This window comes from Coregonus lavaretus (assembly GCF_964263955.1).
Source record: "Coregonus lavaretus genome assembly, chromosome: 28".
Taxonomy (NCBI): domain Eukaryota; kingdom Metazoa; phylum Chordata; class Actinopteri; order Salmoniformes; family Salmonidae; genus Coregonus; species Coregonus lavaretus.
In genome coordinates this window covers 9,722,211-9,745,848 of record NC_140015.1, presented here as the reverse complement: position 1 = coordinate 9,745,848, position 23,638 = coordinate 9,722,211, and the positions used below count along the sequence as shown (strand labels likewise).

The following is a 23,638-nucleotide window of genomic DNA, read 5'->3' as shown; positions in this document are numbered from 1 at the left end:
CTGTCCTATACCTAGGAGATATAAGAAAGCTGAGGAAATATGTATATATATATATATTACACATATTTAAGCCCTTATTTTTGTTGGCACAAAACTACCTCCATACTTCCATTCATTTGTATGGGTTACCTTTAGACGAGTCCTGGGACACTTATTCAATGTAGAGCAGAACAGAGATCACCATCGTGTTCGTGAGAGTCTCCCCTTTCTACAGTAGGGTCATATTAACTGGATGTGGAAGGATAGGGGGATCCATCAAGAAAATACTCATAAGACTACTCAGATACACTTGAAAAAAAGAAGTCAGGAGTAAACATTGGCCTGTGATATACTACAGATACAATATGCTCAGGTCTATTTCAATCCAACCACATGTTAACTGAAGGTTACTGGAGTTGAGAATAGGAAAGTGGGGCTTTAGAATCACCTCTGGTCAACAGGGGCTGACAAGACAGAGGGGCAGAGAGGAGTTGTGTGTGTGATGATGTCTCAACCTAGTGTGCGGCTCTCAGAGTACTCCATCCTGCGGGCAGTGATGGCGGCAGCCAGGTTAATGAAGCTGCGGCAGGGTGTGGTCTGGAGGAGGGGGGAGGACAGGGGAAGGGTGGCACACCGTGCTGCCAGGGCCCCACAGCTGCCCAGGTGTCTGGGAGGAGGAGGAGGAGGAGGAGGAGGAGAGGGAGAAAAGGATGTGTTCATCTGTGGTAAAGTCACTGGTCTTATGCTCAGATAGGTTTAGCCTGCTGTGTTGACTATTTTTTGTTTGATAGTCATCATTCTTTTCAAACACCAGCAGAATATAACTGAGTTTTACAGTATCATAACAAAAACAATCTACATTATTCTGTCCCAGTTTGGTGAAAATAGTCTGATAGTGTGTTTAAATCCCAGACTTAAAACAATGAGATCAGACCAAACCCTTTCAAAAGCTCAATAACTTCCACTATGTAGTAGGTCTTTCTAAAATGGTTACTAAACTCAAAGACAAAGCTGAGACACCTGAGGGTTATGAACAGAGCACGTTGACTGCACATGTGTAGGAGCCTAGAAGACCTGCCAGAGGGACCCCCTTCCTCTCTCAGTCCTGTGAATCAACTGACTCAACATTCCAATGCAGCATCTTGCATTGACCCACTCAAAAATCACTGTCATACAAAATATGTAGCTGAATTGATAGCCTACCCTACATAATCACCTAGGCCAGTGCTTCCCGAACCTTTTCACTCATGCCCCCCTTTTATCATGTGAGAACATCTCGTGCACCCCCATGCCCCATGCCTGCCCCAATTGAATGAACTGCTACTATTGTTAAAAAAACAAGATTTTACTTTTTTTCTTAAAATTAGCCTTTTAATCAATACGAAACAGAATGTGCAAATACCAGTACTCATTCCATATTGAAATCAAGAAGAAAAATAATGAGAAAGGAGAAATAAACCAGCTTTCTGCTGTGCAATGTCACATTCCTATGACTAGGGTGGGCCAATTTCTCTTGTAGATTTACTCAATTTGAAATAAAAATTTAAGTGGTTCTGGAAGTTTTCTAAGGGTGATTATTAGGTTGCATAAACATGATTAGTGCTTTCCCCCACAATTTCGGCCTACAAATATGTTTTCTAAACATAGTAGGGAGGAGGTTAGATTGCTGCCGCTGGTCAGAGTCTGGGAGACAGGGAGGTTGCCTCTGATTGGGGAGAGAAACAGGCTTGCTTGTAGCATACCGTTATATCTGTGGCATACCGTTCGGATGCTGCAGACGTTTTGGTGAGAAGACCGATTTTCGGGATGTCTCCTGGTCTGACAAACAGTGCTGTAGCTCTGCCACTTTCAACCGCAGATGCGGAAGGGCGACACAGGCGGATGCGTTGGATTTAGATGTTTTTATTACGTTACTTAGATTGACATACCGGTGCGTCAATAGGCTCTAGGGGTTAAATCCTACCCATTCATATTTCATTTTCTATATAACTGGCTGCTTGGGTGGTTCCACCCTGGAGTAACTGGTCCTTCTGATTATCCTGACATGAAGAGGAGACTCGGAATGGTTGTCAAACTTTTCACTCTTAGCTGAATTTCTGAATGTAATTGTATCATATTAACATTTCAGAATAAATGAGTGCTGTAAATATGTTTCATGTAAATATGTTAGATTATCATGCTGGGACATGTACATGTAGGTTTGCTTAACTTCTACTTGCATCCCTAAAGCCAACACTAGTTGACACCCCACCTAGTAATCAGGCTAACACCGAGCTCCACCTTACCACTCACAACTGAAACTATTTCATGAAGTTTAATTAAATAGGTACACATGAAATCATTAATGAAACAAAAGCAGTCGTTAAAAACATTTTTTGCCTATTATGAAGACAAAGTAATTGAACAAACAAAGGATTACAGACGTATTATTCTTATTGCTGTTGCCTTCCAGATATGCACTGGATGTTTAGTGGGTCAGATAATCAGTTGTTGTATTTCCCTTAGTACACTCATGTACTACATCAGTGGCGTGCATATGAAGAAGCTGAGGATTGCTTGGAGGAGACCACTTTCCCATCCACCACCTCTTCTATCACAGTGATGACCTTCCTGGTGCTGGTGGAGGAGGAGGAGGAGGAGGAGGAGACACTGTGGACCAAACAGAAAACACCATAATCGACTGTACCAAACACAATATGTCTTGACCTTGCAGATTTTGGACATAATTCTACTGGTAGTGTACAAACTGGTGGGGCCACTGTTTTGCTATTAAGAAAGTCAGTGAGCCTAGCCTAGAACCTGCTCAAAGTTTAGAATCAAAACACCCTTGATAGTTTAAGAATAGAATTTGATGAACTAATAGAATAGGCTTGTTTGGCTCACCTGCTTGTCATCTCTCCGTCCAGCAGTCTCCTGTACTCAGCGATTTCCATCTCCAGCCTGGTCTTGATGTCCAGCAGCATCTTGTATTCCTGGCCCTGGCGTTCCAAGTCAGCCCTGAGATTTACCAACTGTTTCTCCAAGCTGGTCACCTGCATCTGATAACCCGACAGCTGCATGGAGAAACGGTTCTTTGTCTCTGCAAGGGTATTTTCCATGGATGATTTCTATTGGAGAGAAGTGAAGAGCAGAACAAAACCTCAGGAATCAGTTGAGCAAATTCATCGATGGGTGGCAGACATTGAAACAAAATGAATATATTTTCATGATTTTTGAACAGTCTTACCATGCTCATTTGTGATTGAAGTTCGATTTCAAGACTCTGCAGTGTGCGTTTGACTTCTGAAATTTCAGATCTGGATGTTTGGATAACTTCTGTGCTAATTGCGACCTCCTTGTTAAGCGCCTCGGTCTGTGGACAACACCATCCAAAATAATGTTTTTACGTGAACAATTCAATTGATGGGACATTTTGAATAACGTGGACCTACATTATGGAATCATTTTTATAATGAGAACAGAATTACCTTGGCGTGGAACCAGCCCTCCAGATCTCTGTTGTTCTTGGCAGCGACAGCCTCGTAGTGTTCGCGAATCTCAGCCATGACTTTGCTGAGGTCTTCCTGTGGTGCAGCGTCCACCTCCACTTGGACCTGGCCGCTCATTTGGGCACGCATGGACAACAGCTCCTGAAGAAGGACAATGAAACGTGTTTAGGTCTCTAGGTCATTGTCATGGTTCAGAAAGTGGTTCTGGATTTGTTCAAGTGTTTCTAGATTTAAATACATAGATTATGATGTATTTCTTGCTCACTAAAATGTTGTACAGTATTGCCTGGCTGGATCTGTTATTTTAAGAGCAAGACACTATAGATAGGCTAGTATGGGAATCAGAAAAAGGAAAAGAAAACCCTACCTCCTCGTGGTTTTTCTTGAGGAAGACCAACTCCTCTCTCAGCCCCTCGATCTGCATGCTCAGGTCCTTCTTGGACATATTCAGCTCTTCCAGAACTCTCCTCAGCCCAGCGATGTCTGCTTCCTCTGACTGACACATGGACAGTTCGATCTCATACCTACGTCATAAAGCATGATATTATTTACAGTGTACCAGTGTGTCTTAACTTGCTCTGTCAGTCTGTTAGGTTGACGGTGTCATGTAAAAAAGCTCACAGTCGATCATAATCAACGATTGTGAGCTATTTCACAGTGTGAGCTTTTTTACATGACAGATGGCATCAATATTTTTATTTGTACACTAGACTGGAATCAGTCGGTCACTTTTCTGGTATTGAGTCATAATATTTGTCTGAGTGAGTGGACAAAATATTTGGCATTTGGTGAGTGAACTCACTTCCTTCTGAAGTCTTCAGCGGCAAGCCTGGCATTGTCAATGCTGAGATGGACTGCACCATTCATACGGATGGCGTCCTGCATCTGAAAAGAAAATTAAGACTTTTTGTTGTTGTTTTAAATTTGAAATAAAATACTTAGTGCAGGTTTTTCAATATGTGGCATGAAAGAAAAGTGTAACAATGCTGGCATACAATAGCCTACCTTGGATTGGAGGTCACTGATGATGACATGGAATGAGCCATAGTCGCGAGCAGTGGGGGAGGTCTTGGCCTCGAGGAACTGGCGGATCTTCAGCTCCAGCTCAGCGTTGGCCTTCTCCAGGGTGTGGACTTTGGCCAGGTAGGTGGCCAGACGGTCGTTCAGGTTCTGCATGCAGAACTTCTCGTTGCCGATGACATGGCTGTCACTTCCGCCACCAGACATACTGAAGCTGGAGCCTCCACCGAAGCCAGCACCACCAGCAGAGAAGGACTTGGAGGCTCTGGCACTGGAGATGCGCACCCCAGAGCCACCAGCACCCCCGTACACGCTGCCACTGATGCGGCTGCCACCACCAGACATGGACATGCCACCACCTCCAGACATGGACATACGTGAGGATCCCATAGATGAGCCCCTCATGGATCCACCTGAGGATGATCTGAAGCTGCTGCTGGAGAAGGACATGTTGATGGAGTCTGCTGATGTCTTACTGCACTGGCTGGAGAGAAGTGAGTGCAGAGCAGTTGGTCCAAGCTCCTTTTATGCTATGAGAGGAGGATATAGACAACACTTGGAACTCAATACAATAATTACATACTATAAAAGGGCACACCAGGCATGCATTCCAAAGTAGTTAAGATTCAAACTAGTTCAGCCTACAAAAGTAATTGTTGATTTTAGACAGTTTTTTCAATTGAAGGTCACCAATGCAAACAAGTCATAGAATTATAATTTATGACTGTTGAGAAACAGATGACATTTGAAAGTAATCCCTAACTGTAGCACTGGTAGTTATGATGACCTGACAGCCTTGAGGCCTTACTTGCTCTTTAGACTAATACTAGGGTGAGACAACGATGACACATTACTGTATGTGAGAACTCCACCTACATAAACAATCAATCATGTATTGTTTCCAAATAATACTAATAATATGCCATTTAGCAGACGCTTTTATCCGAAGCGACTTACATTTTATTTTTTTGTGTATGGGTGGTCCCGGGGTTCAAACCCACTACCTTGGCGTTACAAGCGCCGTGCTCTACCAGCTGAGCTACAGAGGACCACCAAATCATATCTATTGTAATGAACTTGACACAATCCAAAGGCCTGTGAATAATGTTTTTTTTTTGTTTTTTTTTGTAGAGTACACTGAATTGGTTGACGTGTTAAACATTGATTTACACTATAAAGGAGTGTATAGTAGACGGGATTTCAAAAACACTTTTTGAAAGTTAGGCCGATAGAAATGTATTCTGTGTTGTTGGCTAACAAATTTGAATATTGATTATCTTGGATGCAAAACCACAAGAGTGCAGATTGGAGTTTGGAATTCCTATTTAAAATGTTTATGTTTGTAGCATAATTAATATTACAGCCAAAGTGAGAAAGGGTGAGATCACCTCTCTCAGGAAACAAAACCGTGGAAAGACAATCAGTTGCAAGAAATATCTTGTTCACAAAGGTTAAAGCTATAAAAGGCTTCTTAGAACAGTTTACAGCAGGTCCTTATTAGAGTTTACTGTGATTTTTTAATTATGGTTAGAGTGTAAGGTTCTGGAAGGTTGCCTGAACTTAATTTTAAAAAACACACATTTCCTCACATTTCAGGACTTTCTGGAGTCGAGTGAGAACTCTGATGATGTCTATTTTATTGAAATGCTCAAGATTACAAAGATTGTTTCTACCTTATGCAATACCTCAACTACACAAGCACCATATCTGAAAAAATCGTAGTTTTCAACCAACAAGTGAAACTTCATGGGTTTGTTCCCATGAAACAGAGCTGATGCTAACTTGAAGCCAAAAACATCACACACCCTTTTTAGAGCTTTTGTATCATTCATCAAAGTAGGATGAAGAAAAGCAACACAAGCATGTATGAGCTGTCTATTCAAAGAATGCCAACCGCTGAACTCGTAACAGTGTATAATACTACAGAGAAAACATTTTTCCTGAGCAATCATGTTGACAGAGGTGACAAACCAGTTTCTACAACTTCATAACTAAGTTTCACTTATGACACTAACATACAGTATCTCAATGCCCTGCAGAGTTCATTGACATCAAACTGACAACATTTGGAAACAAAATGTGTCCAAAAAGCAGTCAATGTTTTTTTATATAACGTATTATTTTTGGATTATTGCAATCTATATCATTTTGACTCTATCTGCAATGGGGGAGTAGTATACAATCCTTAAATGAAGATTAGCCTAATGTTTTATCCCAATGTATTCAATCTCAAAATAAAAAGTATGTCAGTAAGCTAATACCCATTAACCCTTTCCTGACATCTCTGTAGATCTTTATTATGTGTATATGTTATGTTGGCACAATGTTGTGCTGCAGTGCTGCTACTGAATCGGTGTGGGGTCATTCTACTGTAGATTCCTCTCCACTGACTGACAACACCTCTGATATTTCTCACTGATGCCCCCTAGTGTCATAGATGGCCTCATTCCCCTTGAAGGTGCACAACATATTGGCTATTGACATTTTTATGCTAAAGTCACAGAGTTCCTAAACCCATAGGCCCAACATTGCTACACTTCCGGGAACGCTTCACGCTGCAGAATAATTTGGGGTTTGGGAAGTTGTTAATTTTCTCGAAATCTAAAAGCACAATCTAGATTTGAGCCAATGTCTTATGTAGCTGAACTACTCCAACCTCGTGAAAGTGACAAACTGACACATAAAAATTTTCGTCAAAAACAACTATATCGAAGGAGTGCCTTTGATTTGACGGCCTGCACATGCACAGGATTTCTATTAGAGAAGCAGTTTCTGCCTATCTTCCTACTTCCTATCCTCTTTGCTAAAGTCTCTGAAGTGTGATGTCACTTGTTATGCATATTTAAGGTGATTTCCTTTTATCAATTAAAGTTTCAGTGACAAATGTATGAGGAGGCAGTGGTGAGATGAGGATGAGGAACAAGAAAAGGCTGGTTTTGTGATGGTTTTGGCATCTGAAAGTATCTACATTTGACTGTGAAGCTCAACAAAGTCACTTATAGATTATTTGAACATGATGTGTGAAAAATGCTAATATCAGTACCATGACTTGAATGGGATTATTGACACATTTGCTAAAATGTTAGCATTTGGAAACAGTGCCAGGGAAACTAAACCAAAGCATGGATTGTTGTCATACCTTGTCCACAGACAGCTTACAAAGTAAAGAAACCAATGTGTCATTTTGTAATTTGGGTGAACAATCCCTTTATCCCAGGGGCCAGGGCCCACCCTGGAGTTAGCCGACAAGTCAAACTCTAATTGGCTCACTTGAAGCTGTGTGCACTGCGAGTGCTGTGGTTCAGTTCAAACTTCTGTGGTTCAGTTCAAACATCATAACAGTTGAAGGGCACCACACTAAAACTGCAGTTCAGTGAAAGCTAAAGTTAGCTAATTTAGGTAGCTAGGTAGCAAACTCTAGTCATATTACCTGTTTTGCCATGTTGTATGGTCCTTTCATACTAGCTACTACTAGTTATCTTCTTCTAAGAAACATTTAATAAATTAGGCTTGCTAAGCTAAATTAAACCCAGACTTGAGGAGAAAACGTACGTGACGTAGAGCAAACATAAGAATAAAAAGTAAATGTCACATATCTTTCAAAAAGTAAAGCCATCAAACTGAGTGAACTCAAATTATTTTTCAATCTCTTTGACTGAGCATTGGAAAGGGGCTAGCTATGTGTCTGTGGTAAGCCAACTCAAATACAGGCTGCAAGTATTAATAGCCACTGTTATTCTTCTCATTGTTGTAATTAGAGACTTCTGTACTTTGGTAATTTGTTATATACCACAATTTGTAAGTCGCTCTGGATAAGAGCGTCTGCTAAATGACGAAAATGTAAATGTAAATGTAATGATTGTTTCTCTCTCTCCCATGGAGCCTAGATTGCACATTAAAGTAACTGTCCAGTGAAAATCTCACTTTTAAAAGTTAATATTCTGTTAACTCATACCCAAATAATGTTGTTGACTCATCCTTTACTCGTATTTGTGGCCAAAGCATAAATTGGAGAAAAACCATATAAAGAAATCAACCTCAAACTTTTATCTCAAACAGACGTTTAAAAAATGCTTGCTATTTCCTCATAGAGGAGCTGGCCAATCAGCGGTCTAGTCGCGTGAATATTTTTATGGACGGGTATATACGCCCACACCATTCTGTTGCTGGGGTATGCCCACACCATTCTGTTGCTGGGGTATGCCCACACCATTCTGTTGCTGGGGTATGCCCACACTATTCCAACACAGAAAAGCTGCTTTTGAACATACTTAAAGAAATTTGGAAAGAAAACTATTTCACTAATTAATTATAGGTCATATTTCATAGAAATCTGGAAACAAATCTTGAAATCTACTCTAAAGCGGACTGTCACAGTTTCACAGAGTTTCAGAATCAGGCCAGAGCAGTACAGCTCGTTAACTCAGTAGGCTAGTGTGAAAAAGGCCTAAAATAATACAATACAACTTTATTGTCCGCAGTCACAGCAAACAACAGAAATGTATATTCTGCTCTCTGCATTTCTCAACCCTCCACACACATCATACAGACACACAGTTGGGAGGAGCACAGGGTCAAGCTGCAGTGCAGCACCCCTGGATGGAGAGCATGTTGTGGGGATTGTTGTTAGGATATGAACCCAGCAGCCCTCCAGTTGCCAGATCAATTTCCCCCCTTTTATCCCAGCGCCTGGCCTGGGATTTGAATGGGTGACCTTTCGGCTACAACTGCTGGGCTGCCTACCACCCCACAAAATGTTTAGCTGGAAGTTACACTATCCATGCCAGATTAATAAAACTGAATCCCATTCATATCCTACAAGTCAAATGGCTTTTGTATTTGAAGCCCTCTGCCATAGAAGTGATGGAACTGCATTACTATAACATGGCATAAGAGGGCAGCCTCTGATTAAACAGTATGACACTTCATGTAGGGAGCAAAAAACAGCAGTTTATTTAAAAATGCAATGTTACTCTGTGTGTAGGCCAGAGGAGTCTGGTGGGAGGAGCTATAAACATGTGGTTTCTATATGTTTGATACAGTTCCATATATTCCATTCCAGTCATTACCAATGAGCCCATCCTGCCATAGGTCCTCCCACCAGCCTCCTATGGTGTAGGCCTTTGCCATTTTTCAGTGAAAGTGACTTGATCAATTATGTTAGTGAATATTATGTTAGGATCTAGGCTCATCTGTTTGGCAAAGCTTAACTCTATAGGGGAGAGTACGGTATACTGTATTATTCTTTGTCTGTGAACAAAATAATTGTTATTGTTTCAGTAGAGATCATGATACAGTCTACTCAACCAAAACTGCAATATAATCAATCTTGGCCTAATTGCCACAACTATGTTTTGGATCGCTTTTTTCTGTCTTTTTTTTTTTTTGTCAAATCAAAACAAAAATAAAACAAAAGATGTAGGGCTTTGTTTTATTGACAAATCTATCTGAAGGTATCAGAGGGCTTATATCAATTCCAAGATACAAGTTTACACAACCCAATTGAATCACAGCTTCTGAGAAAGGTTGACATCAGGCATCAGAGGGATGGTGTTCTGTTCTGTGAAGTCCCCGTTTCAAGATGTGTCTCACTTGGTCTTGGTCTCACTGATCACCTTGCCGTCAACACTTTCCATGACGATAGTCACCACCTTGCGCGTTGTGGTGGCTGTTGAGACACTGCAAGGTCAGAGACAACATCATTAGGTAGACTTACTTTGGCTCAATAGTTTTTGCCATAAAATCTTTATTTCAATTAAATCGAATGCTCTGGAAGACTTGTGCGGGTTGAGGTGTAGAATCCCAGGCTCACCTGCTTGTCATTTCTCCGTCCAGCAGTCTCCTGTACTCAGTGATCTCCATCTCCAGCCTGGTCTTGATGTCCAGCAGCATCTGGTATTCCTGGCCCTGGCGCTCCAAGTCACCACGTATCTGACCAAGATGGCCCTCCAAGATGGTCACCTGCATCTGATAACTCGATAGCAAATTGGCATAGCGGTTCTGTGTGTCAGCCAGGGTGCCCTCCAGGGATGCTTTCTATTAGACAAGAATAGGGAAAAGAGAAATGAATAGGAGCTGTGACATACTGCAGAAGATGGGTGGTTAATAAACGTAAATACAGAGGACATCTTTTTCTCAATTTGGTGTTTGTAGTTAATCTCACCATGCTGAGTTCGGATTGGAGTTCGATTTCTAGACTTTGCATTATGCGTTTAACTTCAGTGATTTCAGATTGGGATGATTGGACGGTCTCGGTGCTGCAGGCGACAGCTTTCTGGATTTCTTCTGTCTGTAAATGACATAAAGGGCATAATTAGCTATCAAATTCACTGAAGAGACATTAGAAATAATTAGTTAAAAACATTATCATGTCATTGGTCAAAAGTAAAAGATCTGGTATTACCTTTGCATTAAACCAGCACTCCAGTTCTTTGTGGTTCTTGGCAGCAATGGCATCGTAGTGCTGACGGATCTCAGCCATGACTTTGGTGAGGTCTTCCTGTGGTGCAGCATCAACCTCCACGTTGACCGTCTGACTACCCACCTGCGCCCGGAGGGCCTTGAGCTCCTGAAGAAGAAATATCAGAAGACCAAGTGTCAACCTTTTTCCCCTAGCTTAGAAGCTTTGATAACTTGGTACTTAGTGCAATCATTCAGGCGCACCTCCTTGTGGTTCTTCTTGAGGTGGACCAACTCCTCCTTCAGCTCCTCAACTGCCATCTCTACGTTGGATCCTCCAATGGTCAGCTCGTCCCTCACCTGCCTCAGCCCAGCAATATCAGCCTCCACACATTGCGTCATAGCCAGCTCATTCTCATACCTGTGTAACATCAAAACACCAACAGTTTGCCTTTGTTTGGCAACATTTGTACTACACTTTTTGTACCACACTTTTTTCAATTTTCATAGAGGTTGCATTAATGGATACTTGCTGATGTAATATACAGCTACCACAGTCATTCTCACACTCACTTGACTTGAAAGTCATCTGCTGCCAGCTTAGCATTGTCAATAGCCATGTAGAATACTCCATTCATACGAGTGGCATCAAAGATCTGAAAGGGGGCACAGAGGAATGTCACTGTCACAATGGAATAGAAAGAAGACGGGTACAATGCCAATCACAAATGTTGGGATAAATGGTTGAATAATTGGCAAATCATTTAATCTGGCTCACAACAGTGCAGAGAGTTGCACAAACCTACTGTGAAAGAAACATAAACTATTTTGCAATCAGCTAATATGGGTTGCATGGGATGCAAAAACAGAGAACACATTCAATTTGACATAAAACAGGCTGAGGTAGCCTGTCTTCATTCTTGTTTTACAGTGCCTGGTATTATTTTGATAATTTTCAAAAGTTTAACTACACAGAATGAGAACCAACTATATGTTACCCCCTAAGGCAGGGCTGATTTTTTTATTGAGCGGATGGTCGGGGGGCTGGAACATAATTATAAATCATTTATACTCCGCAAATTGACGCAAGAATCCCAAACAGATCCTTTCAAACCTTGATTACATTGGTACATGATCACATACTCTATGTCTCTCTATTTATGAGGGCAAATACTTGAGAATAGCTTTCCTAAATTAAAATGAGCAAATTCCTAGAGATTTTACAGTCTTTTATGTCCAAAAACGAAGAAAAAGAATCGGACTCTTTGGGGGGGCCAAATAAAATCTGCCAGTTAACGATCCCTGCCCTAAGGCTTGCTCTCTAAGCATCCCTGACCAAATAAACCCTTTTTAGTATAGGCCTAGGTCTATAGGCCTCAGGGAAACTCCGTTTGGATCACAGGAGGCTGCTGAGGGGAGAACGGCTCATAATAATGGCAGTGGAAACCATGTGTTGAATGTATTTGATACCATTCCACTCATAACACGAGCCCGTTCTCCCCAATTAAGATGTGGCTCAGAGTGAGTGGAAACACAGGAAAGGCTGTTGATGCAAAAATACCCACTCTGCTTTTATCTTACTGGGGGTTCTGTTCCAACAGAGTTGGAAGCATGTAAACATTGTGCTTCATTTTGTGTTTAAAATGGCTTTAAGTTTATCCATTGATGTCAATGAACACTATTCAAATTGATTTTTAAAAAATCAATGTATCCAAGCAACAGTCTTTTCTGAATGCTTATTATTTTGTATTGAAAGGGATCACAGAGGGCATGATGACGCTCACACCATTATACTGACACTAAGGCCCATTTTTCTAAACCTCTTCTTCATTCCCTCTACCATTCCCTTCACCACAGTCTGACTCTGTTTAATAGAAGCTACCTGTTTAGCAGAGGTTGTTTGGTGGACTTACCTGGATTTGGAGTTTGTTGATGACGACTTTGAAGGTAGTGCAGTCGTGAGCCTCAGGTGTGGCTTTGTTCTCCAGGAACTGGTGGATCTTCATCTCTAGATCAGCGTTTGCCTTCTCCAGGGAGCGGACCTTGTCCAGGTAGGAGGCCAGACGATCATTCAGGTTCTGCATAGTGGCCTTCTTATTCTCGTTCACAGCGGAGCTGCCACCAGCCTCACTGCCAGCAGAGACGGTGCTGGAGGCACTGGAGATGCGCACCCCGGACCCACCGGCACCCCCGTAAATGCTGCCGGCCCTCATGGCGCTGATGTGTCCACCTCCCCTAGACATGGACATGTGGCGAAAGGAGCCCATAGATGCTCCCTTTATGGATTCACCAGAGGACACAAAGCTGTTGCTGGAGAAGGAGGTCATGGTGACGGAAGTTGCTGTCTGGTCTGAGTAGAGAGGAGTGAGTGAGGAGTCGTAGGACGCAGGCCTTTTTATGCTACGAAATGAGGGAGAGGAGAGGGGGCTCTACCTAGATGACATGCAGTGAAATCACTCCACCCTTAGCCAAAAGCTAACGAAAACAAAACAAATTAACAGGCTCACTAATCAGGTCTGGGCGGGAGGAGAGTCAATAAAAGATCTGTGGAATCTAAATTCTAACCTGTTTCACGCACAAAATCCTAACTTTCTTAGGACTTGCATCTTTGGCCAAACAGGTACTATTGTTTGGTGCAGGTAGTAGGCTACTTACCATCAGATAACTTTGTCACCTGTGGGGGATGTACTGTATCTGAGTGAGTCTGGACATCTTTCTCTTGATAGACAGGTTAAGTGGCAATGTGAGACCACCAGTCCACCTTTTGTGCCCTTTAGTGCCTCCAATGTCCCCCAAAGGTCACTTCACAATGCTCCTTCAGCTCTGTGCAATACTCCCTTGAGTGATCTAGATCATTTTTTAAAGAAATATTGATGGTACTGAACATTGTTCAGAAAGGCACATGAAGCTTGAATGTGTTCTTAAAACACTATAATCAACGTATTCTGTTTACTTAACAGCCATTCCAGTGCACATAATTGATTATAACAATATTTTGAATTGACGGAGCAGCACTTAATCCAAATTATTACAAATTCTGCAGAACATTGAATCGCATACATTGTGTGCAACACATATAGAATGACTATTGTGGACATTTTCTTTGGCAAAAGTAACACAGAAGTCATACTTTGCGGTATAAAACAGTCAACGAACGTTAAAAAACAGAGGATTCTAAATTAACATTTGTCATTGGTAGCACTGGTGTGAGATTAATTGCGTTAAAATACTGTTTGAAGAAATTTCCATTTCCTGTGCCACCAAATGTTTGCTTACTACTGGTAAAGTTGGCAGGTTGTTAGCTAGCTATCTAGCTAATGATGTAACATGATGACACAAGGTCATTTACAAATAGTTAGTGGCCCGCAAGTAGTTTCAGAACGGCCGCGACATGATTTATATATGTAAAATGCAGTCCGGTCAATCCGTGACAGAAAGAAAAAAACGTTGCGCTGATAATATGGTCATAAAGTTTGAACGGTAAAGCTTGAACAGTCACTCGGAGGCTGCGGTACAGAGAAGCATAATAATTACTACAACTATTACCTGGGCAATTTTTTTTCTAGGCGCACTGGTGCTCCCAAATAAAAATTCCAGGTCGCACAGCAAAATACTGTATTTAGGAGCATATGCTAACAAAATGGTCGCAATTAGAGCCCTGAATACACACCATGCATACTTTACATATATACATAAGAACATACCATAAGTATCTGCACTCTATTGTACTTGTTTTACCAGTCTCAACAAATAGCCCTAGGCCTAATGTTTATATCAAGATGCTCCATCTATGATATCTACAGTGGTGGAATAAGTACCCAATTGTCATACTTGAGTAAAAGTAAAGATACCTTAATAGAAAATAACTCAAGTAAAAGTGAAAGTCAACCAGTAAAATACTAAAAGTATTTGGTTTTAAATATACTTAAGTATCAAAAGTAAATGTAATCGCAAAAATATACTTAAGTATCAAAAGTAAAAGTATAAATAATTTCAAATTCATTATATGAAGAAAAAAAAAAAATGCGGATAGCCAGGGGTACACTCCAACACTCAGACATAATTTACAACAAACCATTTGTGTTTAGTGAGTCCGCTAGATCAGAGGCAGTAGGGATGACCAGGGATGTTATCTTGATAAGTACATGAATTGGACCATCTTCCTGTCCTACTAAGCATTCAAAATACAATTAGTACTTTTGGGTGTCAGGGAAAATGTATGGAGTAAAAAGTATATTTTCTTTAGAAATGTAGTGGAGTAAAATAAAAAGTAAACAAAAATACAAATAGTAAAGTGAAGTACAGATACCCCAAAAAAGTACTTAAGTGGTACTTCAAAGTATTTTTACTTAAGTATTTTACACAACTGGATATTTACTAAATAACATGTTGAAGAAAGACTGAAAATTCAAGATTGTAGCAGAGAAATAGATTGATACATCAAACTTAAACAACTATGGTAACCAACGATTTCTACAAATCTTTTCTCCTGGCCATGAGCATCGTAAAGTGCTGGTCACAGGGAAGCCCTTCAAACTGAGAATGTAGAGCGTTGGAGAGACCACCAATTACAGTGAGAGATTTCCTTGTAACTGAAATATGGAATGTCACCAAGCTTGATAATTTTGCATACTAGACTATCAAGTTAGAATGCTCTTGGCCAATCTACTGTGACCCTCTCCAAAATATATTTGTTATCGGTTGACTGTAAAAGGAAAGGTTTCTATGTAGATATATATACTAGTATTATGAATATTGTAATGTGGTAATTTCAGTACTGTTTTTGCAGCCAGAAAATGTATCCCTTCATTGAAAAGAGATTTCACAGAAATGAATTGATTGATTTATGGCCTAATTCACAAAATATTATATGATTGATATACAGTACCAGTCAAACGTTTGGACACACCTACTCATTCAAGGGTTTTTCTTTATTTTTACTATTTTCTACATTGTAGAATAATAGTGAAGACATCAACACTATGTAACCAAAAAGTGTTAAACAAATCAAAATATATTTTAGATTTTAGATTCTTCAAAGTAGCCACCCTTTGCCTTGATGACAGCTTTGCACACTCTTGGCATTCTCTCAACCAGCTTCACCTGGAATGCTTTTCCAACAGTCTTGAAGGAGTTCCCACATATGCTGAGCAGTTGTTGGCTGCTTTTCCTTCACTCTGCCAATATATCCTACAAACACCGGCTTCAAGGGCATTGTCACTTTTATACAACGGGTTACCGACATATTCAAATAATGATTGACACATTTTCATTAAAAACATTATTTTGATTAATTTATTCATACTATTTCATCCTTCCACAAGATATAGTCCCAACACAAATCTAGGCTTGCTACCCAAGCCGGCTGGTCGTTCGTTCTATCGGTTCGGTTGCTAGAGACGTGACCCAGTCGTTCAGTATTTTTGTTCTGTATCTATGGATGCGACCCAGTCGTTCGTTCTAAATGTTCCATTGGCATGCTAGCTGGCAATGTTCTTATCCCTTGCTTGCTAGCTAGCCAACTACGGCTAACTTACAGACACGTCAAAAATTGCAGCCAGAATAACAGCAAAGTAGCTGCATTTGCATTTGTTTAAGCTGTTTTCTAGTGACATTTATTTGGACACATCTATAATAATGAGCTAATGAGGCGCGATTTCACCTGGCATAGAAAATGTGCTCACTCGTCAGGACACTGTTGTTCAGAGGAGCTAGCCAACAACACAGCTAACTCAATCACTTCAAACTGAAGCTGGAAAGACTGCAAACTAGCTGCACTTTGTTTCGTTTGACCTTTTTCAATTTACATTTCTTTGTATATATCCATAAAAATGATGCCAGCTGATTCATGATTTCGACTGGGTGAGAAACGCTGCCTGCCTGTCTGTCTCATCCCGACTCCCGACACTTTCATTACTATGGGACAGCTGGAGATTGAATTTGAATATTGAAACAATTTTACAAATATCGGAGAGACAGACTGCAAGGTTTATACAAATCTCCGCTGTTGAAAACTAAATGTTAGTCTAAAAGAAATGTGATATAATGTCTAGATGCTTTTTATAGTAGAGATCAAGTTTATAAATTGCTTGGCTGGGCTGATGAGACAGTGGATTGTGCAGTCAGATGGAACAGATTTAGCCGGTGGTAACGTCATAGATTTAGCCGGTGGTACTTGTGGAATAGACACTAGCTGGAATGCAGTTTTAACCAATCAGCATTCAGGATTAGACCCATCTTTGTATAATGATCTGATAACTAATTATTAGTGATGTCACCAGGCAGGCCAAAACTCCATCCCACCAAAACATCCTGAAATTTTAGGCAGCCTTTTCAAACAGCTCTTACACTAAAAGGGCATTATAATCATTTTCACAATTTCACAGTATTATTCCAAACACATAGTGTGGAAATATAGATAAAACACAGGAAAATCTTATTTTAACTGCACTGGGCCTTTAATAATAGTAAATGGCAAGAATTTACCAAGGGGAAGAAACGTTGTGTTTGTGACAACGTTTTAGAATTGGTGACCATCTCTGTGGCAACCACAGCTGTCAAAAATTGTCACTACTTTATAGGAAACAGTTTTGATGTAAAAAAATATATATATAAAGAAAGCACAAGAGACATAAATGTAGTTTGAACACCTCGGAACACTTTTATTTCTTAATCTCTCTGAGCAAGTTTGACAGCAGGCATCAGAGAGCTTGTGTTCTGTTCTGTGTGGCTCCCAATTCAAGATGTATCCTCATCCACGGTCTCTTGCACAGTGTCTGAGTTGGTGCTGACCACCTCACCGTCAACAATCTCCTGCACATAGGTCACCACCTTCTGCAAAAAGGTCTTGGTGGTGGTTGAGGGACTGTGGAGGCAGAGACAATATTGTTAGAAAGGCCTACTTTGGCTCAATTATTTTTGGCACACATTTCATGACCTTCATTCTTTTTCAATGATTTATGTAAAGATCCAGGCTAACCTGGAAAACTCTCCGTCCAGCAGCCTCCTGTACTCAGCGATCTCCATCTCCAGCCTGGTCTTGATGTCCAGTAGCATTCTGTACTGTTGGCCCTGGCGGTCCAGGTCAGCACGAAGATGACCAAGCTGGTCCTCCAGGCTGGTCACCTGCCTCTGGTAGCCGGCCATCATATTGGCGTAGCGGCTCTGTGTGTCAGCCAGGGTGCCCTCCAGGGATGCTTTCTATTAGACAAGAATAAGGGAGAAAGAGAGAGAGAGAGAGAGAGAGAGAGAGAGAGAGAGAGAGAGAGAGAGAGAGCGAGAGAGAGAGAGAGAGAGAGAGAGAGAGAGAGAGAGAGAGAGAGAGAGAGAGAGAGAGAGAGAGAGAGAGAGAGAGAGAGAGAGAGAGAGAGAGAGAGAGAAGCGTTTATAGATGACTGGATGTAAGTGCAGAGGTATAGCATTTTTCAACTTTGTATTTTTAGTTTATCTCACCATGCTGAGTTGGGATTGGAGTTCGATTTCTAGACTTTGCAGTGTGCGCTTAACTTCAGTGATTTCAGATCTGGATGATTGGAGGGTCTCTGTGCTGACTGCCACGACATTGTTGATTTCTTCTGACTGTGAATGAAAGACAGCATACCGTAGGAGGTCATTACTGATTACATTCATTGAAGACTGTAACTGGAAAACATAAACATGTCCCTGGCCAAAAAGAAAGGATGCAGTGTTACCTTGGCATTGAACCAGCCCTCCAGATCTTTACGGTTCTTGTTAGCGACGGCCTCGTAGTGGTCGCGGATTTCAGCCATGACTTTGGTGAGGTCTTCCTGTGGTGCAGCATCCACCTCCACATTGACCTGGCCGCTCATCTGATTATGCATGGCCAAGAGGTCCTGGGAAGAAAGCATTGACATATATCTGGTCAATATTCAATCCAGTGCCTCATCATCACATAGTAGCCTAATGTTTAATCATAACACTGTTCACCCCATAGCCTCTGCTTGGGGTCTTTATCAAACCCACCTCCTCGTGGTTCATCTTGAGGTGGGTCAACTCCTCTCTCAGCCCCTCAATCTGCATCTCCAGGTCAGATCTGGCTAAGGTCAGCTCGTCCAGCACCCTCCTCAGCCCATTGATGTCGGCCTCCACAGTCTGCCTCATAGCCAGCTCATTCTCATACCTTTGTAACATCAATGCATCAACAAGGTTCTTAGTTCTAACTTTGTTCATGTCAGCTATTTTATGTTACTGATCATTCATGCAAACAAAGAGGCAGTGATGGAAAAAGTACCCAATTGTCATACTTGAGTAAAAGTATAGATACCTTAATAGAAAGTTACTCAAGTAAAAGTGAAAGTCACCCAGTAAAATACTACTTGAGTAAAAGTCTAAAAGTACTTGGTTGTAAATATACTTAAGTATCAAATGTAAATGTAACTGCTAAAATATACTTAAGTATCAAAAGTAAAGTATCAAATTCCTTATATTAAGCAAAGCAGACGGAACCATTTTCTTGTTTTTTAAATTTATGGATAGCCATGGGCACACTCCAACACTCAGACATAATTTTCAAAAGCTGCATTTGTGTTTAGTGAGTCTGTCAGATCAGAGGCAGTAGGGATGTCCACGTGTTCTCTTGAGATGTGCGTGAATTCGACCATTTCCCCATTCTGCTAAGCATTCAACATGTAATGAGTACTTTTGGGTGTCAGGGAAAATATATGGAGTAAAAAGTACATTATTTTCTTTAAGAATGTAGTGAAGTAAAAGTAAAAGTTGTAAAAAAATATATAAATAGTAAAGTAAAGTACAGATACCCCAAAAAACGACTTACAGTTCCTTCGGAAAGTATTCAGACCCCTTGACTTTTTCCCGAAAAAAATTTACGTTACAGCCTTATTCTAAAATGGATTGGATTGTTTTTTTCCTCATCAATCTACACACAATACCCCATAATGACAAAGCAACAACTGGTTTAGATTGTTTTGCTAATTTATTACAAATAAAAAACAGAAATATCACATTTACATAAGTATTCAGACCCTTTACTTAGTACTTTTTTGAAGCATCATTGGCAGCGATTACAGCATGGAGTCTTCTTGGGTATGTATTTGAGGAGTTTCTCCCATTCTTCACTGCAGATAATTTCAAGCTCAGTCAGGTTGGATGGAGAGCGTCGCTGCACAGCTATTTCCAGATCTCTCCAGAGCCGTTCGATCGGATTCAAGTCCAGGCTCTGGCTGGGCCACTCAAGGACATTCAGAGACTTGTCCCGAAGCCACTCCTGCGTTGTCTTGGCTGTGTGCTTAGGGTTGTTGTCCTGTTAGAAGGTGAACCTTCACCCCAGTCTGAGGACCTGAGCACTCTGGAGCAGGTTTTCATCAAGGATCTCTGTACTTTGCTCCATTCATCTTTACCTCGATCCTGACTAGTCTCCCAGTCCCTGCCGCTGAAAAACGTCCCCCACAGCATGATGCTGCCACCACCATGCTTCACCATAGGGATGGTGCCAGGTTTCCTCCAGACGTGACGCTTGGCATTCAGGCCAAAGAGTTCAATCTTGGTTTCATCAGACCAGAGAATCTTGTTTCTCATGGTCTGAGAGTCTTTAGGTGCGTTTTGGCAAACTACAAGTGGGCTGTCATGTGCCTTTTACTGAGGAGTGGCTTCCGTCTGGACACTCTAACATAAAGGCCTGATTGGTGGAGTGCTGCAGAGATGGTTGTCCTTCTGGAAGGTTCTCCCATCTCCACAGAGGAACTCTGGAGCTCTGTCAGAGTGACCATCGGGTTCTTGGTCACCTCCCTGACCAAGACCCTTCTCCCCCGATTGCTCAGTTTGGCTGGGCTGCCAGCTCTAGGAAGAGTCTTGGTGGTTCCAAACTTCTTCCATTTAAGAATGATGGAGGCCACTGTGTTCTTGGGGACCTTCAATGCTGCAGACATTTTTTGGTACCCTTCCCCAGATCTGTGCCTCGAAAAATCCTGTCTCGGAGCTCTACGGACAATTCCTTCGATCTCATGGCTTGGTTTTTGCTCTGACATGCACTGTCAACTGTGGGACCTTATATAGACAGGTGTGTGCCTTTGCAAATCATGTCCAATCAAGTTGTACAAACATCTCAATGATAATCAATGGAATCAGGATGCACCTGAGTTCAATTTCGAGTCTCATAGCTTATGTAAATAAGGTATTTCTGTTTTTAATTTGTAATACATTTGCTAAAATTTCAAAAAACCTATTTTCGCTTTGTCATTATGGGGTATTGTGTGTAGATTGCTGCAGATTTTATTTAATTGAATCCATTTTAGAATAAGGCTGTAACGTAACAAAATGTGGAAAAAGTCAAGGGGTCTGAATACTTTCCGAAGGTACTGTAAGTAATACTTGAAAATATTTTTACTTAAGTACTTTACACCACTGCAAAGAGGAGCTTTTTTTCCTGCCATATGTACTGTATGTTTATTGTCTAAATTACTGATTGATTTCGGCATTATTGTAAGAATTTGTTTTAACAATAATCTGGCTAGGCAGAACATGAAATGGCCTTTAGTCCCACCCTGCTGTTGTTCTGTATCAGTTATTTTCAGACTCACTTTGTTTTAAAGTCATCTGTGGCCAGCTTAGCGTTGTCAATGGCCAGGTAGATTCCTCCATTCAAACGAGTGGCATCAAAGATCTGAAAGAGGGCACAGAGGTATGTCTCTGATGTTTTGGGTGGATTATTGAGATCAGATTTCACATAGAAAGTATTCTGTGGACCAGAAGCATTGTTTGGCCATGTGTAGTGGATGTGGTGTTGTGTATCCAACATTACGAGAACAGAACTCCATAACTTCACCAGAGTGAAAGCTCCACAATAGAAGACAGCAGAGCGCAAAATGGCGATAAAAAAAAACTGCGATCATCTGATGGCAAGTTAATAAAGAAGTTCACTATAGGTCAAAAAACAAGAAATATCGAATGTGAAAGAGGCATTTCTATGCAGGCTTTGTGGTTGCACTGGACAACAATTGATCTATCTGCTTACATGCAACTGATAAAGACAAAATATATATTTTTCTTTTTTTAAGCTTGTTAGCAAAACTAGCTATAATGCACATACTGACAGCTGAACTAAAATATGAAAATCTAGCTCACATTTATTCTTTAGCTAAATATTGAAGTCTCCCTTTCCAAATGCACCCTCATCCTTAGTGAATACTTTTTGCCTCTGTGGAACTCTGTTTGTGTGTGGCTCGAGACACAAGAAAAAAAAACTCCTTACAGGAAACTACTCTGCTTTATCTTTGTCTAGAATCTCTTCGAGCTGATGTAGCTCATATTCACAAACATTGTGCATTATTGGGGCAAGTAGTCAAACCTGAGCAACTGCCCGTTCCTAAACAAACTAAGTGAACCCCTCCACAACCACACCCTTAAAATACATAAACCATTACGTTGTTCTGGAACATAATAATTTTTTTTCCGTTTGTCATTGAAAAAACCCAGTGTGTTTTTGCTTTAAACTGACCTATAATTTCCATATAGACTGTACACTAATCTGTCTTCTAATATACAATGTTTTCTTCTTTGCTATATAGTACTTCCTGCCAGAGGTTAATCTTATAGTATCTAAGCCTGGAATTGGTGGCCTTACCCTGTCTTGGAGTTCATGGATGGTGACCTTGAAGGCAGTGCAGTCATGAGATTCTGTCTTGGTCCTGGCCTCCAGGAACATGCAGATCTTCTGCTCCAGATCAGCGTTGGCCTTCTCCAGGGAGCGGACCTTGTCCAGGTAGGTGGACAGACGGTCGTTCAGGTTCTGCATGGTGGCTTTCTTGTTCTCATTCACATCGACAGCGTCAGACATGTTGAAGCCACCAGCCCCACCACCCATGCCAAAACCACCACCAGCAGAGTAGGTGTTGGAGGCATTGGAGATGCACACCCCGGCGCCACCTGCACCCCCGTACACGCTGCCGGCCCTCATGGCGCTGATATGTCCACCTCCCATGCTACCACCGGAATAGCGAGGGTAGCCCATTCTCATGGATCCACCAGAGGCCACAAAGCTGCGGTTTGAGAAGGAGGTCATGGTGACGGAGGCTGCTGTTGTACTGCTCTGGCTGGAGAGGAGTGAGTGCAGAGTGGTTGGACACTGCTCCTTTTATGCCAGACAATGAGGGAGGGAGAGGGGGGTTTGAGGTTTCTACACAGGTGAGAGTGTGGAAAATTCCATCCATACAGTCCAAGACAGGTAACTCAGGGAAAAAATAACAAACATGTCAGTAAAGCAGGTAGGTAGGGGCCTATGAATAATCAGAAGTGTATGGAATCCTAAGTATACCCTAGTCTGGGTACCAGTCCTTTTATCCAACATTCCACTCCTTGCCACTCCTGTCATTTGCCTAAGACTTTTGGAAAATGACAGGAGTGGCAAGAAGTGGAATGTAATAGCTGAACAGAGACGTCAACCAGTATACCCTTTTGCACAACCAAAATTCTAGCTAGTACAGACTGAGGTACCCTTGGTGGTAAAACTTGTTGCTAGCCACTTATCCATATGTTATATATATTTTGTATCTTTATTATATTTGAAATTAAAGACTCTTTACGCCCTCAAATTAAGGACTAACCTTATGTGAGTTTATACTTTAAGTTAATTTTGTAGTTCACCTTCGGTAGTTGCCTCTGTCTCTGCCTGCCCTGCAGCAGCTCTGTACAATGTTCTATTGTGTGACAGAACACTATTAACCGCAATCTCCCAAATCACTGCTGTTTATTAGATTTTATTTGTATTTGTACATCAG

General features: G+C 41.2%; 2 protein-coding genes across 2 annotated transcripts; both read right to left on the bottom strand.

Moving 5' to 3' along the window:
• Positions 1–1,338: 1,338 nt before the first annotated feature.
• LOC311103870 (uncharacterized protein) lies at positions 1,339–13,213 on the bottom strand (the record flags this gene model as incomplete). The annotated part of the gene is made up of 14 exons (XM_084145504.1): positions 1,339–2,628; positions 2,863–3,086; positions 3,206–3,331; positions 3,447–3,608; positions 3,835–3,991; positions 4,270–4,352; positions 4,473–4,971; positions 10,080–10,166; positions 10,300–10,523; positions 10,651–10,776; positions 10,891–11,055; positions 11,151–11,307; positions 11,460–11,542; positions 12,800–13,213. The coding sequence occupies 14 exons, from the start codon at positions 13,211–13,213 to the stop codon at positions 2,502–2,504; spliced, it is 2,634 nt and encodes an 877-aa protein (XP_084001630.1). The 3' UTR covers positions 1,339–2,501.
• Positions 13,214–17,624: 4,411 nt separating this feature from the next.
• LOC311103931 (keratin, type I cytoskeletal 50 kDa-like) lies at positions 17,625–22,923 on the bottom strand (the record flags this gene model as incomplete). Its single annotated transcript, XM_084145549.1, has 7 exons — positions 17,625–17,751; positions 17,866–18,086; positions 18,339–18,464; positions 18,578–18,739; positions 18,870–19,026; positions 21,443–21,525; positions 22,486–22,923. The coding sequence occupies 7 exons, from the start codon at positions 22,921–22,923 to the stop codon at positions 17,625–17,627; spliced, it is 1,314 nt and encodes a 437-aa protein (XP_084001675.1).
• Between the last annotated feature and the right edge of the window lie 715 nt (positions 22,924–23,638).